General features: G+C 44.0%; 1 protein-coding gene across 1 annotated transcript; it reads left to right on the top strand.

Annotated features, from left to right (window-relative positions):
* The first annotated feature begins 789 nt into the window (after positions 1–789).
* On the top strand, positions 790–14,288 carry LOC121569986 (monocarboxylate transporter 7). The gene is made up of 6 exons (XM_041881391.2): positions 790–1,191; positions 9,280–9,542; positions 9,907–10,050; positions 11,054–11,182; positions 11,466–12,395; positions 12,588–14,288. Exons 2-6 carry the CDS (start codon positions 9,296–9,298, stop codon positions 12,908–12,910), a joined length of 1,773 nt encoding a protein of 590 aa, XP_041737325.1. The 5' UTR covers positions 790–1,191; positions 9,280–9,295; the 3' UTR covers positions 12,911–14,288.
* The last annotated feature ends 1,259 nt before the right edge of the window (positions 14,289–15,547 follow it).

Raw genomic sequence — 15,547 nt, 5'->3', positions numbered from 1 at the left:
ATCTTAACCCTACCCTAAACCACACTGCTAACCTTATGCCTACCCCTAACCTTAAATTAAGACCGAAAATGGCTGTGGTAGCTAGTGACAACCCAAGAATGGGGTCTCTAATCTCTAACACTGGGGCGGGGCCTATGAAGACCCACTATCATACATTCACACAGAATGAAACATCTAGGCAGGTGGCTTGATGGAACATTACCCTCATTCTTGGCTATATCACATCAGTTTCTGGGCCAGTTTCTGGGCCAAACCGCAAAACATCGGTTAGATAAGGATGTTATTGCGATATGAAATGTTGTATAAGTAACTGGTGTTGGCTCAGAACTGGAACAAACCTGTTCCAGCCAGACAGTGAGTCTCTGGCCGCATGTGCGCTCGTGGTAGGCTATTTCATCAGGCTGCTCTCCAAAGAGCGCGCTCTCGACAAAACCTGGAGAGAAGGCTACGTCACTGCAGTGAAGGAGCTACCAAAACAGTCAAAGGCTACGAGTAAAAAATAAAATAAAAATACATATAACCGCTATTTATTCATTTGCCTAAAATGTAAAGGGAATGTGTGCGTGTTACTCTGGTTTTCTTTTTATTAATAAAATAATAAGAGAGCGATGGAGATAATTTATTTGTATTCATCCAGTAGGCTGCTTTTCTTCACGTAGGCCTACAGACTACTTCACAGATAAATGGCATTGAAGTGTGACAACGCTCAGTGTCATGGAAGCATAAAACAGGGTTGCGCGCTCTTGAGAAAAAGGCTACAGCAGGATTTGCGCGCCCCCGCTTGAAGACCGGCTCGAGCCGGTAGGGTATAAAGAGCTGTCAGAACTGTGTGGAAAGAAGGAAACGGTTGATTTACTGAACAGAAGACACAGATGTGTTTTAGGCCTACAAGAAAGAGAGGACAGATACAGTAACCAGGGAAACATAATAAGCTATGATTCTCCTTGTGGATCGGACAAGAGGACATTTTTATATCAGGCTTAAAAATATGTTGCTTTAGTCCAGAACATCTAATCGTCTGGTCGGAAGCGGAAGAGACAGAGCTGGTAGACTAACGTTATAGGGAGAACATAGAAATAACAGACCGGTAAACTAGCTGCTCATTTTGCAATTAAAACCTGTCCATTATATTCGACAGTCGACTATTCTGTGTCGATCACCTTTCCGACTAGACTGATCGTTGCTCTGTTGGTAAGTGTTTTAAATTTCAACTCAGTCAGCTGCTAAGCAAGCTGTGATGCTCACTGCTTGGTGTAGCTCTAAAACCAGGGCGTTGCTTAGTGATGGTTTACCAGTAGGAGCCTAGGGGTTTTCTAACTGGGGGACTGCAAGGCGTCCGCGATTATTATATATATTTTTTATGTGAGAAATAATTACTTCATGAATAGCGCTAGCTGCAACAGAATACCATTGTGGATACAATTTGTATCTCTTTGCGTCCAGTATGAAGGAAGTTAGACGTGGTTTTATAAGCCAATGCTAACTACCGTTAGCACAATGACTGGAAGACTACAGGAACATTTAGCATGCTAGCTGTTCCTGTTCATCTGACTGGGGAGGTAAATAAAGGGCTTCATTGGCAAAATCTCGAACTATCCCTTTAATATGGAGGAAAGTACAGTAATCGGAGCTCATTACAGGGTTTTTTCTGTATATTAAATCCTTAGGTGGGTCATCTAAGATAGAAAACATGCAGAAAAGATATTGAACTAATATATATATGTTTAAATAATACCATCTTTGAGAACTAACAATCAAATGAAAGCTAGACAGTCAGGGAGACTAGAACATTCCAAAAACTGGGCATTCAGGGCACATGCCCATTGAATTTGTTATAACGTTTGAGCAGAGGAACAAACCATTAGTCATGGCGAAATGCATAGAATTGCAGGAAATTATATTTTAAATTGCAAAATGTTCTCTACACCGCCAAGATACCTTTCTACGTAATAGACTATCTTAGAGTTTACTCTTCCTCTTCCAATGAACTGTGGGGAGGTCAACATAATGAAACTGTCTACCAAATCTATTCATTTTAAAATGTTGATTACTTCTACTTGCCATTATCAGTCACCTGATGATAAGACAAGACGTTAATATATATTTTTGTTGTTAACATATGTAGCTCAGTCGGTAGAGCATGGCGCTTGCTGCGCCAGGGTTGTGGGTTCGATTCCCACGAGGGGCTAGTATGAAAAAAGTATGAAATGTATGCACTCACTACTGTAAGTCGCTCTGGATAAGAGCGTCTGCTAAATGAGTAAAATTTAAAATGTATGGGGGTCCCTGGGTCTGGGTCGCCGGTTTGCCTGGGAGTGGGGTCCCTGGGCAAGAACAATTTGAAAAACCCTGGCCTAGGCTAGTAGAGAAAGCATGTAGTAATCTAAAATTCTCTCAAGAGTTAGCTGGGGTCTTGCAATAACGCATTGGCACAGTGTTTCACCAAAGAGAGTATGGTGTCACATTCAGGACCTAGCTAGATCTCTGCAATGCTGAAAAGATGAACCGCAGATCAGATCCGGTCCTGTTGCTGGAGATGAGACAATCCTTCCAGCCAGTAGACTATAGTCAGCACTGCACTGCGCTATGTGCCCATACAGAAGTCCAAGTTCGCTGTTCAGAGATGGAAGAGAGTGGAAACAGAGTTGCACCTAAGAGGGTCTATAATGTTGTTGCGTCAACGTTGTTACATTGTATCAAGTTCAGTGGAACGTGGACCATCACATGTTAGCAGCCCAAGTAACATTGTAGAGGAGACAGGGTTCGAATTATGAAGGGTTTGCCTTCCACATGGGCTCGTTTCAGGCATATTGGTAATTATGATCCAGAAAATTATATTTATTTTTCATGCATCTGGATCATGTAACTAACTACAGATTTGTGTGCTATAGATTAGAATAGTGGTATTTCCTCCAAATCCAAGTACATGTTATTATCATGTAGTTGTGATAACAGTGGAGATCACCCATGTGGTCCTCTGTAGCTCAGCTGGTAGAGCACGGCGCTTGTAACGCCAAGGTAGTGGGTTCGATCCCCGGGACCACCCATACACAAAAATGTATGCACGCATGACTGTAAGTCGCTTTGGATAAAAGCGTCTGCTAAATGGCATATTATTATTATTATTATTTTAAACAGAGTTTCTCAACTCAATGATAAACACACACACTCACACTCACACACACACACACACACACACACACACACACACGAACACACACACTCTCTGTTGTGATAAGAGTGACAGGCAGAGCCAGTGAGCCAAATAAAGTAGACGTGTAACTGTTACATCATCAGTTGACGGTTCATTCTGTTCCCTGGTAACAACACACCTAAGAGGAGGCAGTCTAGACCTGAGAGAGAAGGAGTAGGCTCAAGCTAAGGGGCGTGGCCACTGCAGATGGCCTGAGAAAAGGCATGGCATGTTGTTAGGTAGCTACAGTGTTGTATTGTGTATGTGGGCGTATATGTGTCAGGGTTCCGTTAGCCGGTAATTGCCGGCTTTTGGCCAATAAAAAAAATTTTGAAAGCCGATAAATAAAATAGTTGCTGGCCAAATTGACAGAGAGAAAAAAAAACAATTCCATTGCAAAATAATGCGTTTTATTAATTGATGGAAATGTCAGTCGATGTAAATACATATGACCGTCATGCTTATCGGTCTATAGGTTAATTTGCACAATTTTGTGGAATTAAATTGGTGCGTGTGTATTTTCGTTAGTCGTCATGTGTCTTATTTATCACAGCTGCACAGCATACAGAGCTTATTTTGAGCGGAATATCACTTGTCAGACAGTGCGACACCTGCTGCTACAGCTCCTCTGCTGTGGAATAAAACTTGCTTTTATAAGCCCAGTGATCGCGCAACAATTCTAAATGCAATCGCGTGTTAAAAACAGTTTTGATGGCCATGATTAAAAAGAGTTACTACTATTTTTATTTCTCAACTGGTAATTAAACCTGCCTCCCATTCCCCATTCAAGTGCAAAGGAAACGGTAGGCAGGCAATTTTTTAATTTATTGATCCAATTGACATTTTAGTCATTTAGCTGACGCTCTTATCCAGAGCGACTTCCAATTAGTGAGTGCATAAATTTTTCATACTGGCCCCCCGTCACCCACCACGTTGCATTGTGAGCTGTATATGAAGACATACAGTGCCTTCGGAAAGTACTCAGACCTCTTGACTTTTTCCACATTTTGTTACATTACAGCCTTATTCTAAAATGGATTAAATAAAATAAAAATCCTCACTAATCTACACACAATACCCCATAATGACAAAGTGAAAACAGGTTTTTAGAATATTTTGCAAATGTACTAAAACCTAAAAACAATAGTACCTTATTTACATAAGTATTGAGACCGTTTGCTATGAGACTCGAAATTGAGCTCAGGTGCATCCTGTTTCCATTGATCATCCTTGAGATGCTTCTACAACATGATTGTAGTCCACCTGTGGTAAATTAAATTGATTGGACATGATTTGGAAAGGCACACACCTGCCTATATAAGATCCCACAGTTGCTCAGCTCCATATAAAACAGTCAGTCTATGAAACAGCTCCATATAAAACAGTCAGTTTATGAAACAGCTTCATATATATAAAACAGTTAGTCTGTGAACCAGCCGCATATAAAACAGTCAGTCTATGAACCAGCCCCATATAAAACAGTCTATGAACCAGCTCCATATTAAACAGTCAGTCTATGAACCAGATCCATATAAAACAGTCAGTCTATGAACCAGATCCATATAAAACAGTCAGTCTATGAAGCAGCTCCATATAAAACAGTCAGTCTATGAACCAGCCCCATATAAAACAGTCAGTCTATGAACCAGCTCCATATAAAACAGTCAGTTTATGAACCAGCCCCATATAAAACAGTCAGTCTATGAACCAGCCCCATATTACATTTGACATTTTAGTCATTTAGCAGACGCTCTTATCCAGAGCGACTTACAGTTAGTGAGTGCATACATTTTCATACTGGCCCCCCGTGGGAAACGAACCCACAACCCTGGCGTTGCAAGCGCCATGCTCTACCAGCTGAGCTACAGGGGACATATAAAACAGCTATACTTTGGATACAGTTATTAGTAGTATTCAGACACTTTCATCAACACCAGTCTAGCTGGATCGGCTGGTAGATTATATCAGTTCAGAATCAGATGGAACAAGAGAAGACCAGAACAGAGAGAGATATAAGTACATAGAGAGAAAGAGAGTGAGGATGCTGGGGGTGGAGCTTAGGCTCATATCTGAACTCTGATTCAGACTTAAGCAAACAAACGATGTATGAGAACACCCTAAGTCTCACCAACCCACTATATGCTTGTGTGTCTTTCCTCTGGCTGTGTTCCAATATATGTGGTGGGACTGGAGGCTATGGTTATTGTGTGTGTGTGTGTGTGTGTGTGTGTGTGTGTGTGTGTGTGTGTGTGTGTGTGTGTGTGTGTGTGTGTGTGTGTGTGTGTGTGTGTGTGTGTGTGTGTGTGTGTGTGTGTGTGTGTGTGTGTGTGTGTGTGTGTGTGTGTGTGTGAACGCCTGTATTTGCCTGCATGCCAGTGTCTCTCTCTCTACCCCTCTCTCCCTTTCCCTCAAGGTGCATACATACATACATACATGCATAGATACATACACTGAGTGTACAAAACATTAAGAACACCTTCCTAATATTGTGTTTAACCTGTCTCCTCTCCTTCATCTACTCTGATTGAAGTGGATTTAACAGGTGACATCAATAAGGTATCATAGCTTTCACCTGGTCAGTCTATGTAATGGAAAGAGCAGGTGTTCATAATGTTTTGTACACTCAATGTACATACAGTACATACACACAGTACCAGTCAAAAGTTTTAGAACACCTACTCATTCAAGGGTATTTCTGCATTTTTTAGTGAAGACATCAAAACTATGAAATAACACATATGGAATCATGTAGTAACCAACAAAGTTTTAAACAAATCAATATATATTTTATATTTGAGATTCTTCAAATAGCCACCCTTTGCCTTGATGACAGCTTTGCACACTCTTGGCATTCTCTCAACCAGCTTCACCTGGAATGCTTTTCCAACAGTCTTGAAGGAGTTCCCACATATGCTGAGCACTTGTTGTCTGCTTTTCCTTCACTCTGCCGTCCGACTCATCCCAAACCATATCAATTTGGTTGAGGTCGGGGGATCGTGGAGGCCAGGTCATCTGATGCAGCACTCAATCACTCTCCTTCTTGGTAAAATAGCCCTTACATAGCCCTTACACAGCCTGGAGGTGTGTTGGGTCATTGTCCTGTTGAAAAACAAATGATAGTCCCACTAAGCCCAAACCAGATGGGATGGCATATCGCTGCAGAATGCTGTGGTAGCCATGCTGGTTAAGTGTGCCTTGAATTCTAAATAAATCACAGACAGTGTCACCAGCAAAGCACCCCCACACCATCACACCTCCTCCTCCATGCTTTACGGTGGGAACTACACATGCAGAGATCATCCGTTCAACCACACCGTGTCTCACACAGCGGTTTGAACCAAAAATCTCAAATTTGGACTCCAGACCAAACTACAAATGTCCATTGCTCGTGTTTCTTGGCCCAAGCAGGTCTCTTCTTCTTATTGGTGTCCTTTAGTAGTGGTTTCTTTGAACAGTTGATGTTGAGATGTGTCTGTTACTTGAACTCTGTGAAGCATTTATTTGGGCTGCAATTTCTGAGGCTGGTAACTCTAATGAACTTGTCCTCTGCAGCAGAGGTAACTATGGGTCTTCCATTCCTGTGGTGGTCCTCATGAGTGCCAGTTTCATCATAGCGCTTGATGGTTTTTGCGACTGCACTTGAAGAAACTTTCAAAGTTCTTAAAATGTTCCGTATTGACTGACCTTCATGTCTTAAAGTAATGATGGACTGTCGTTTCTCTTTGCTTATTTGAGCTGTTCTTGCCATAATATGGACTTGGTCTTTTACCAAATAGGGCATTTTTTTTTATTTGACCTTTATTTAACTAGGCAAGTCGGTAAAGAACAAATTCGTATTTACAATGACGGCCTACACCGGCCGAACCCGGGCCAATTGTGCTCCGCCCTATTGGACTCCCAATCACGGCGGGTTGTGATACAGTCTGGAATCGAACCAGGGGGTCTGTAGTGACGCCTCAAGCACTGAGATGCAGTGCCTTACACCACTGCGCCACTCGGGAGCAGTGGTATACCCCCACTACCTTGTCACAACACAACTGATTGGCTCAAATGCATTAAGAAGGAAATAAATTCCACAAATTAACTTTTAAGAAGGCACACCTGTTAATTTAAATGCATTCCAGGTGACTACCTCATGAAGCTGGTTGAGAGAATGCCAAGAGTGTGCAAAGCTGTCATCAAGGCAAAGGGTGGCTATTTGAAGAATCTCAAATATAAAATATATTTTGATTTGTGTAACACTTTTTTGGTTACTACATGATTCCATATGTGTTATTTCATAGTTTTGATGTCTTCACTATTATTCTAGAATGTAAAAAATAGTTAAAATAAAGAAAAACCCTGGAATGAGTAGGTGTTCTAAAACTTTTGACTGGTACTGTACATACATACATACATACATACATACATACATACATACATACATACATACATACATACATACATACATACAGTGCCTTCGGAAAGTATTCAGACCCCTTGACTTTTTCCACATTTTGTTACGTTACAGCCTTATTCTAAAATGGATTAAGTAAAACAATTTCCTCAGCAATCTACACACAATACCCCATAAGCACAAACCGAAAACAGGTTTTTAGAAATGTTTGCTAATTTATTATAAACAAAAAACAGAAATACCTTATTTACATAAGTATTCAGACCCTTTGCTATGAGACTCGAAATTGAGCTCAGGTGCATCCTGTTTCCATTGATCATCCTTGAAATGTTTCTACAACTTGATTGGAGTCAACCTGTGGTAAATTCAATTGATTGGACATAATTTGGAAAGGCACACACCTGACTATATAAGGTCCCACAGTTAACAGTGCATGTCAGAGCAAAAACCTAGCCATGAGGTCGAAGGAATTGTCCGTAGAGCTCAGAGACAGGATTGTGTCGAGGCACAGATCTGGGGAAGGGTACCAAAACATTTCTGCAGCATTGAAGGTCCCCAAGAACACAGTGGCCTCCATCATTCTTAAATGGACGAAGTTTGGAACCACCAAGACTCTTCCTAGAGCTGGCCGTCCGGACAAACTGAGCAATCGGGGGAGAAGGGCCTTTTTCAGGGAGCTGACCAAGAACCCGATGGTCATTCTGACAGAGCTCTAGAGTTCCTCTGTGGAGGTGGGAGAACCTTCCAGAAGGACAACCATCTCTGCAGCACTCCACCAATCAGGCCTTTATGGTAGAGTGGCCAGACGGAAGCCACTCCTCGATAAAAGGCACATGACAGCCCGCTTGGAGTTTGCCAAAAGGCAACTAAAGGACTCTCAGACCATGAGAAACAAGATTGAACTCTTTGGCCTGAATGCTAAGCGTCACGTCTGGAGGAAACCTGGTGAAGCATGGTGGTGGCAGCATCATGCTGTGGGGATGTTTTTCAGCGGCAGGGAAAAACATCCCTGCCGCTTAGGTCAGAGCTCTCAGGACCTAAGACTGGGGCGAAGGTTTACCTTCCAACAGGACAACGACCCTAAGCATACAGCCAAGACAACACAGGAGTGGCTTTGGGACAACTCTCTGAACTGAATGTCCTTGAGTGGCCCAGCCAGAGCCCAGACTTGAACACGATGGAGAGACCTGAAAATAGCTGTGCAGCGTCGCTCCCCATCCAATCTGACAGAGTTTGAGAGGATCTGCAGAGAAAAATGGGAGAAACTCCCCAAATAGAGGTGTGCCAAGCTTGTAGCTTCATACCCAAGAAGATTCGAGGCTGTAATCACTGCCAAAGGTGCTTCAGCAAAGTACTGAGTAAAGGGTCTGAATACTTATGTAAATGTGATATTTCTGTTTTGTTTTTTTTATACATTTGCAAAAAAATCCAAAAACCTGTTTTTGCTTTGTCATTACGGGTTATTGTGTGTAGATTGATGAGGGAAAAAAACGATTTAATCTATTTTAGAATAAGGCTGTAACCTAACAAAATGTGGAAAAAGCCAAGGGGTCTGAATACTTTCCGAATGCCCCCACACACATACACACACACACACACACACACACATACATACACACACACATACATACGTACCGGTATCTTTTTTGCGTCTGTGTGTCTAACCCATCTCTCTCTCCGTCTCTCCCAGGTGCTGAGACCCAGCCATGCGGGGGTTAAAGTCAGCGGTGCGGGGGCCCGGGGGGTGCGGGGGTCCGTGTGTGTACGAGGCGGTGCCAGACGGGGGCTGGGGCTGGGCGGTGGCAGTGGCCTTCTTCTTCGTTGAGGTGTTTACCTTCGGGACCATCAAGTCTCTGGGGGTGTTCCTCCAGGACCTCATGACAGAGTTTGGAGAGAGCAACAGCAGAGTATCCTGGGTCATCGCAATCTGCATCTTCATCCTTACATTCACAGGTGGGTCAGAGAGAGCATCTTCATCTTCACAGGTGGGTCAGAGAGAGCATCTTCATCTTCACAGGCCAGTAAAGCTGTGTGAACAGTATTTGGACACAGAATCTGTCCTACTCACTGAACCCCCTGTGTGTCAATCAACTACTTCATTAAATAGTGTATAAGGTAAATGAAAAACATGTCTGTACTCTGTAGTAAAACTAACGGTCCTCTCTCTCTCTCCTCTCTCTCTCTCCTCACCTCTCCCTCTCTCTCTCTCCCTCTCTCCTCCTCTCTCCTCTCCTCTCTCGCTCCTCTCTCGCTCCTCTCCTCTCTCTCTCCTCTCTCTCCTATCCCACTCTCTCTCCTCTCTCCTCTCTCTCTCCAGCCCCTCTGTCCACGGTGCTCAGTAACCGGTTCGGTTACCGTCCTGTAGTGATGTTGGGGGGTTCTCTGATCAGTGTGGGAACCATCAGCTCTGCCTTCGTCTCCTCCATCTACGAGATGTACGTCACCCTCGGCATCGTCTCGGGTAACTATCTAACCTACTTTACGCTCACACACACACACACACACACACACACACACACACACCACTACTTCACGCTTCCTGCAATGGTCTATCTTGTGATACATATGTGGAATTCATTAGAAAAACCTTGAACATGTAAGGAGAATAATGATCTTTAGCTTTTACATTCATGCTTACAATTCCAGCTGAAAACATATGAATGAAACAAGGGACTCCTAGCAGTGCATGAGGCTGACTGATGTCTGTCTCTTTCAGACCTGGCTTATGTTTGTGGGATAAATAGAATAACCCCAACCCCACTGTCAAAGCTGTATTCAATTCACATCTAAACATATCATTAAAACCTGTATTCTTATCAATGAAACCTGTGCTATCAATGAGGCCTAAACTCCCCCATCTTGAGTCTGTAGGACAGATTGACACAACAGAAAAGAACAATTCCCAAATTGTCCAAAATAAACCAATATTTCCTTTCAGATCCGATCCAAATAACTTTTCTTTTACAGAACGAAGCACTGCTAGCTGTCCCAGTAAATAACTCGTCACCTTCCTTTAAAACAGACAGCAGCTAACTTAACGACCTCTGTCTTCTTTCTCCTTGTTTTTGTCTTTAACTGCGTCCTCTTTCAGTAGTCGTCACGACAACAAGCCTGAGAGTGACCTGTCAACCCTGACCTCTGACATCAGAGTGACCTGTCAACCCTGACCTCTGACCCATGACCTCTGACCCCTGACCTTGCTGCAGTGCCGGTGGCTGTCACGCCCCTCTGTGTGTCCTCTGCTGGACCAATGATGTGTATATATCTAAGACATGGATTGAAACGTGAAACCGTCAACAGCATTTTGCACAGTGACTGTATTCACTTTGTAAACTTGATTTGAAATGATCTTGATGAAAAGGTACTCCTGTGATGGTGTTTTAATGTTGTTTGGTTTGATGTCAGTCATGTGATTTCCAGATTGCGTGAACAATAACATCTGTTGTCATTTGTAATGTGTCCAGGTCTGGGGTACTGCCTGGCCTTCCTCCCCACTGTCACCCTGCTGTCTCAGTACTTCAACAGAAGGAGATCCCTGGTCATCGCCCTGGCCTCCTCAGGGGAGTCCTTTGCCATGTTTGCCTTTGCACCAGGTACGTTGCGGTTTCACAGTGTGTACCAAATTGCACCCTATTCCCTATGTAGTGCACTACTTTTGACCAGGGCCCATATAGGGTGTAGGGTGCTATATAGGGAATAGGGTGCCATTTCAGATTCAGACTAATTAATCTCAAAAGGCAGATATTGTGTCTGGTGCTGTTCTAAAAGTAAAACATTGTGGAGGAGCATAAAAAAACATGAGTTTTAAACGTTTCTAACAGTCATTTGAAAGTGGAAGGAGATTTAAAACCACATATCTCCTCTTCTCCTCTGCAGCCTTCATGGCCTTGAAGGAGGTAATCGGCTGGCGCCACTGCCTCATCGTCATCGGCATCATGCAGACCTCCGTGATTGGCTGCGGCGCTCTGCTTCGACCAATAATCATCAGGCATAACCAGGAAGTGTCATTGGAGTTGTCCAATAAGAGGAAGCTGTCCGTTAAGCTGCAGACGGTCTACGAGCTGGAGAATGAGGATACCCAGACCAACGTTAGCTCCGGGGAGTCTGAGGAGTCAGGGGATTCTGGGGTCACCTCTCTGTCCGCATCAAGTGCTGACCTCCGGGCCACCACAGCCACACAGGACCCCTCTGAGACCTGGGCCCTCATGGAGGACCAGGGGGAGAAGAACCAGGGGGGACAGACAACCCTTGGAACCCCACTGAAGCAGCTGGAGGCTGGGGAGAAAGAGCAGGGTGAGGTGGGTCCCCTGGTCCAACCCGCCAGACCTAAACTCTTAGACTTCTCGGTGTTAAAAGATGGAGCGTTCATCTGCTACTCTCTGTTCGGCCTCTTCGCCACGCTGGGGTTCTTCGCCCCTTCGCTTTACATCATAGAGCTCAGTAAGAGCCGTGGCGTCCACACCGAAAAGGCTGCCTACATGCTCTCCGTAATGGCGGTGTCTGAGGTCTGCGGGCGCCTGTCCATCGGGGTCATTTTAAACAAGGTGCGGATGCGTAAGACCCAGGTGCTTCTGGGATGTGTAGTTCTGCTGTGTCTGGTGCTGTTAGTCTTCACCCTGGTGACTGAGTTCTGGGGCCTGGCAGCCTGCTGCTGTCTCTATGGCTTCCTGATGGGCACTGTGGGCTCTACACACATCCCCATGCTGGCAGAGGACGACGTGGTGGGCATAGAGAGGATGCCCTCGTCCGTGGGGGTCTATGTGTGTATACAGAGCTTTGCTGGGCTGGCCGGACCACCGCTGGGAGGTAAGAGACTCTAGCTGATTTACTTTGTCTGGATCTTAGCTCTCGCTCTCGCTCTCGCTCTCGCTCTCGCTCTCGCTCTCTCGAACTGATCTAGAAGGTTTTGATTGCTACTGCACCAACCTGATGATCTTGAAGGGTCTTGCCAGATCTTTAGGTGTCTCTGACGTTGCCTCCTGTGTGTTTTCCCCCCAGGCCTGTTGGTGGATATGACCCAGAACTACGGCTCAGCCTTCTACTCCTGTGCTGTGGGAATGGGCCTGGGCGCCATCTTCCTCGCCATGGTGGGACCTGCCAAGTCCGGCCTCTGCCACCGCGGGAAGACGAGAAAACAGAAGGAGGAGAAAGAAGGAGAGGAGGAGGAGAGGAGAGGAGGAGAGGAGGAGGAGAGGAGAGGTGGAGAGGAGGAGGAGAAGGTTTCTCAGGACAGTGGATCAACAGATTATCTAGACGTTGATGTGGTTATGGAGACCAGTCCGGCTAAATGGTCCCTAAAACAGGAGACCAACGCGGTCTGAACATGGTTGAATAGCTAAGACAGAACCACAACCAGGTCTCCTTTGGAAAACAAGTATTCTGAACTCAATGGGACTACCTGGTTAAATAAAGGTTAAATAAATAAAAATACATGACATTGTTTTGCCGACCAGCGCCAAACTGACCGACCAAGGAGGACCTTGACCACTAGATACTCACAGGTGGTTAAAATGGAGAAGAAACGCCAAACAAAGTAGCAAATAAGAGAACACACACTGTCAACATGTTACTGAGAGACTGAGTGCTGGACAAACACCTCTGTGCTACAGAATGTACACACACACAGCTTTGACCTGTTTGCCCTCTCAGATGTCATACGCATACACTTGCATTGCAGCGGAAAACTGTCTTAGGTGTATTCCTAATGACCAAGTCTCTCTCCTCAGAGAGTCAACCAAACTACATGCATGGCTGAGACACAGGCTTTTACCATTATTACTGCTCTGTCAGTAGTTATAACCATGATGTGACCTCTCTGTTCATAGTTATAACCATGATATGACCTCTGTTCAGTTATAACCATGATATGACCTCTCTGTTCATAGTTATAACCATGATATGACCTTTCTGTTCATAGTTATAACCATGATATGACCGCTCTGTTCAGTTGTAACCATGATATGACCTCTGTCTTTATATTGATTACTATTATTATGGTTGTATCTGAATGACAGTACTGTTATCCCAACACAATACTACCACAGTATTCTACACAGCCTGTACACAATGTTTTTCTCAACAGTCTACTTCATGTACCTATGTAATGTATAAATGTAATATACATTTACCAAATAAGGCTATAGGTGAAACTAAGATTTATGGATTACAGTGTGAATTACTAGTTGTTTCAGTTATGTGGATCACTACTTTACTTGTCAATCAATCAAACAAAGCTTTTATTTATATTGTGTTAACTTTTTTAAATTATAAAAATGCATTTGACGAAGTGCTTGCAGCAAGTAAAGTTGACAGTGACAAGACAAAACATCCTAGGTAGGTAGTGGTGGAGATTTGACTACAAAATAGTTGATTCCTCGACTCCTTCATCATCGACTCCAAAACATCCTGGAGTCTCTCACCACTATATCGATCTTCCTCAGACTGGCCTAGATGCCCTACTCCAAGACCTCACTCAGACCTCCTCTAACACCAGATAGCAGATCAATGACTATGACCGCACTATGACTTCTGCTGTTATAAACACATTTATCAGTCAACTATATTTATTATTATTGATTACTTTCTTCTTTAGTTTTTAATTTTTTCATGGAGAGAAATGTAAAGCCCGTCTATGCTGTAACACTCACTGCTGATCATGTTTTTCAATTGATTAAATGTATTTTGTTTATAACAAATGAACATGTGTCCATGTATTCATTCTATTGAGGGAGGGAGGCATACAGTGTATTCGGAAAGTATTCAGACCCCTTGACTTTTTCCACATTTTGTTACGTTACAGCCTTATTCTAAAATTGATTAAATTGTTTTTTCCCCTCATCAATCTACACACAATACCCTATAAGGACAAAGCAAAAACAGGTTTTTAGAAATGTTTGCAAATGTATGAATTAAAACAAACAGAAATATCACATTTACATAACTATTCAGACCCTTTACTCAGTACTTAGTTGAAGCACCTTTGGCAGCGATTACAGCATCAAGTCTTTTTAGGTATGACACTACAAGCGTGGCACACCTGTATTTGGGGAGTTTCTCCCATTCTTCTCTGCAGATCCTCTCAAGCTCTATCAGGTTGGATGGGGAGCGTCGCTGACACAGCTATTTTCAGGTCTCTCTAGAGATTGGGTTCAAGTCCGGGCTCCGGCTGGGCCACTCAAGGCCATTCAGAGACTTGTCCCGAAGCCACTCCTGCGTTGTCTTGGCTGTGTGCTTAGGGTCGTTGAGCTGTTGGAAGGTGAATTTTGTTCCAGTCTGTGGTTCTGAGCACTCTGGAGCAGGTTTTCATCAAGGATCTCTCTGTACTTTAATCAGGATCGAGGGAAAGATGAACGGAGCAGTCTCTCAGTCCCTGCCGCTGAAAAACATCCCCACAGCATGATGCTGCCACCACCATGCTTCACCGTAGAGATGGTGCCAGGTTTCCTCTAGACGTGACGCTTGGCATTCAGGCCAAAGAGTTCAATCATGGTTTCATCAGACCAGAGAATCTTGTTTCTCGTGGTCTGAGAGTCTTTTAGGTGCCTTTTGGCAAACTCCAAGCGGGCTGTCATGTGCCTTTTACTGAGGAGTGGCTTCTACCATAAAGGCCTGATTGGTGTAGTGCTGCAGAGACGGTTGTCCTTCTGGAAGGTTCTCCCATCTCCACAGAGGAACTCTAGAGCTCTGTCAGAATGACCATCGGGTTCTTGGTCACCTCCCTGACCAAGGCCCTTCTCCCCCGATTGCTCAGTTTGTCTGGGCAGCCAGCTCTAGGAAGAGTCTTGGTGGTTCCAAACTTCGTCCATTTAAGAATGATGGAGGCCACTGTGTTCTTGGGGACCTTCAATGCTGCAGAAATGTTTTGGTACCCTTCCCCAGATCTGTGCCTAGACACAATCCTGTCTTGGAGCTCTACGGACAATTCCTTCGACCTCATGGCTTGGTTTTTGCTCTGACAT

This window comes from Coregonus clupeaformis, chromosome 7 (assembly GCF_020615455.1).
Source record: "Coregonus clupeaformis isolate EN_2021a chromosome 7, ASM2061545v1, whole genome shotgun sequence".
Classification (NCBI taxonomy): Eukaryota; Metazoa; Chordata; class Actinopteri; order Salmoniformes; family Salmonidae; genus Coregonus; species Coregonus clupeaformis.
The sequence above is the reverse complement of the archived record's forward strand: the minus strand, read 5'-3'. Positions and strand labels throughout refer to the sequence as shown.

Coding starts and splice junctions, on each gene's coding strand:
- LOC121569986 (XM_041881391.2), top strand. CDS start 9,296: ATGCGGGGGTTAAAGTCAGCGGTGCGGGGGCCCGGGGGGTGCGGGGGT. Junction 11,183..11,465: donor CATGTTTGCCTTTGCACCAG/GTACGTTGCGGT, acceptor TCTCCTCTGCAG/CCTTCATGGCCTTGAAGGAG. Junction 12,396..12,587: donor GGCCGGACCACCGCTGGGAG/GTAAGAGACTCT, acceptor TTTTCCCCCCAG/GCCTGTTGGTGGATATGACC.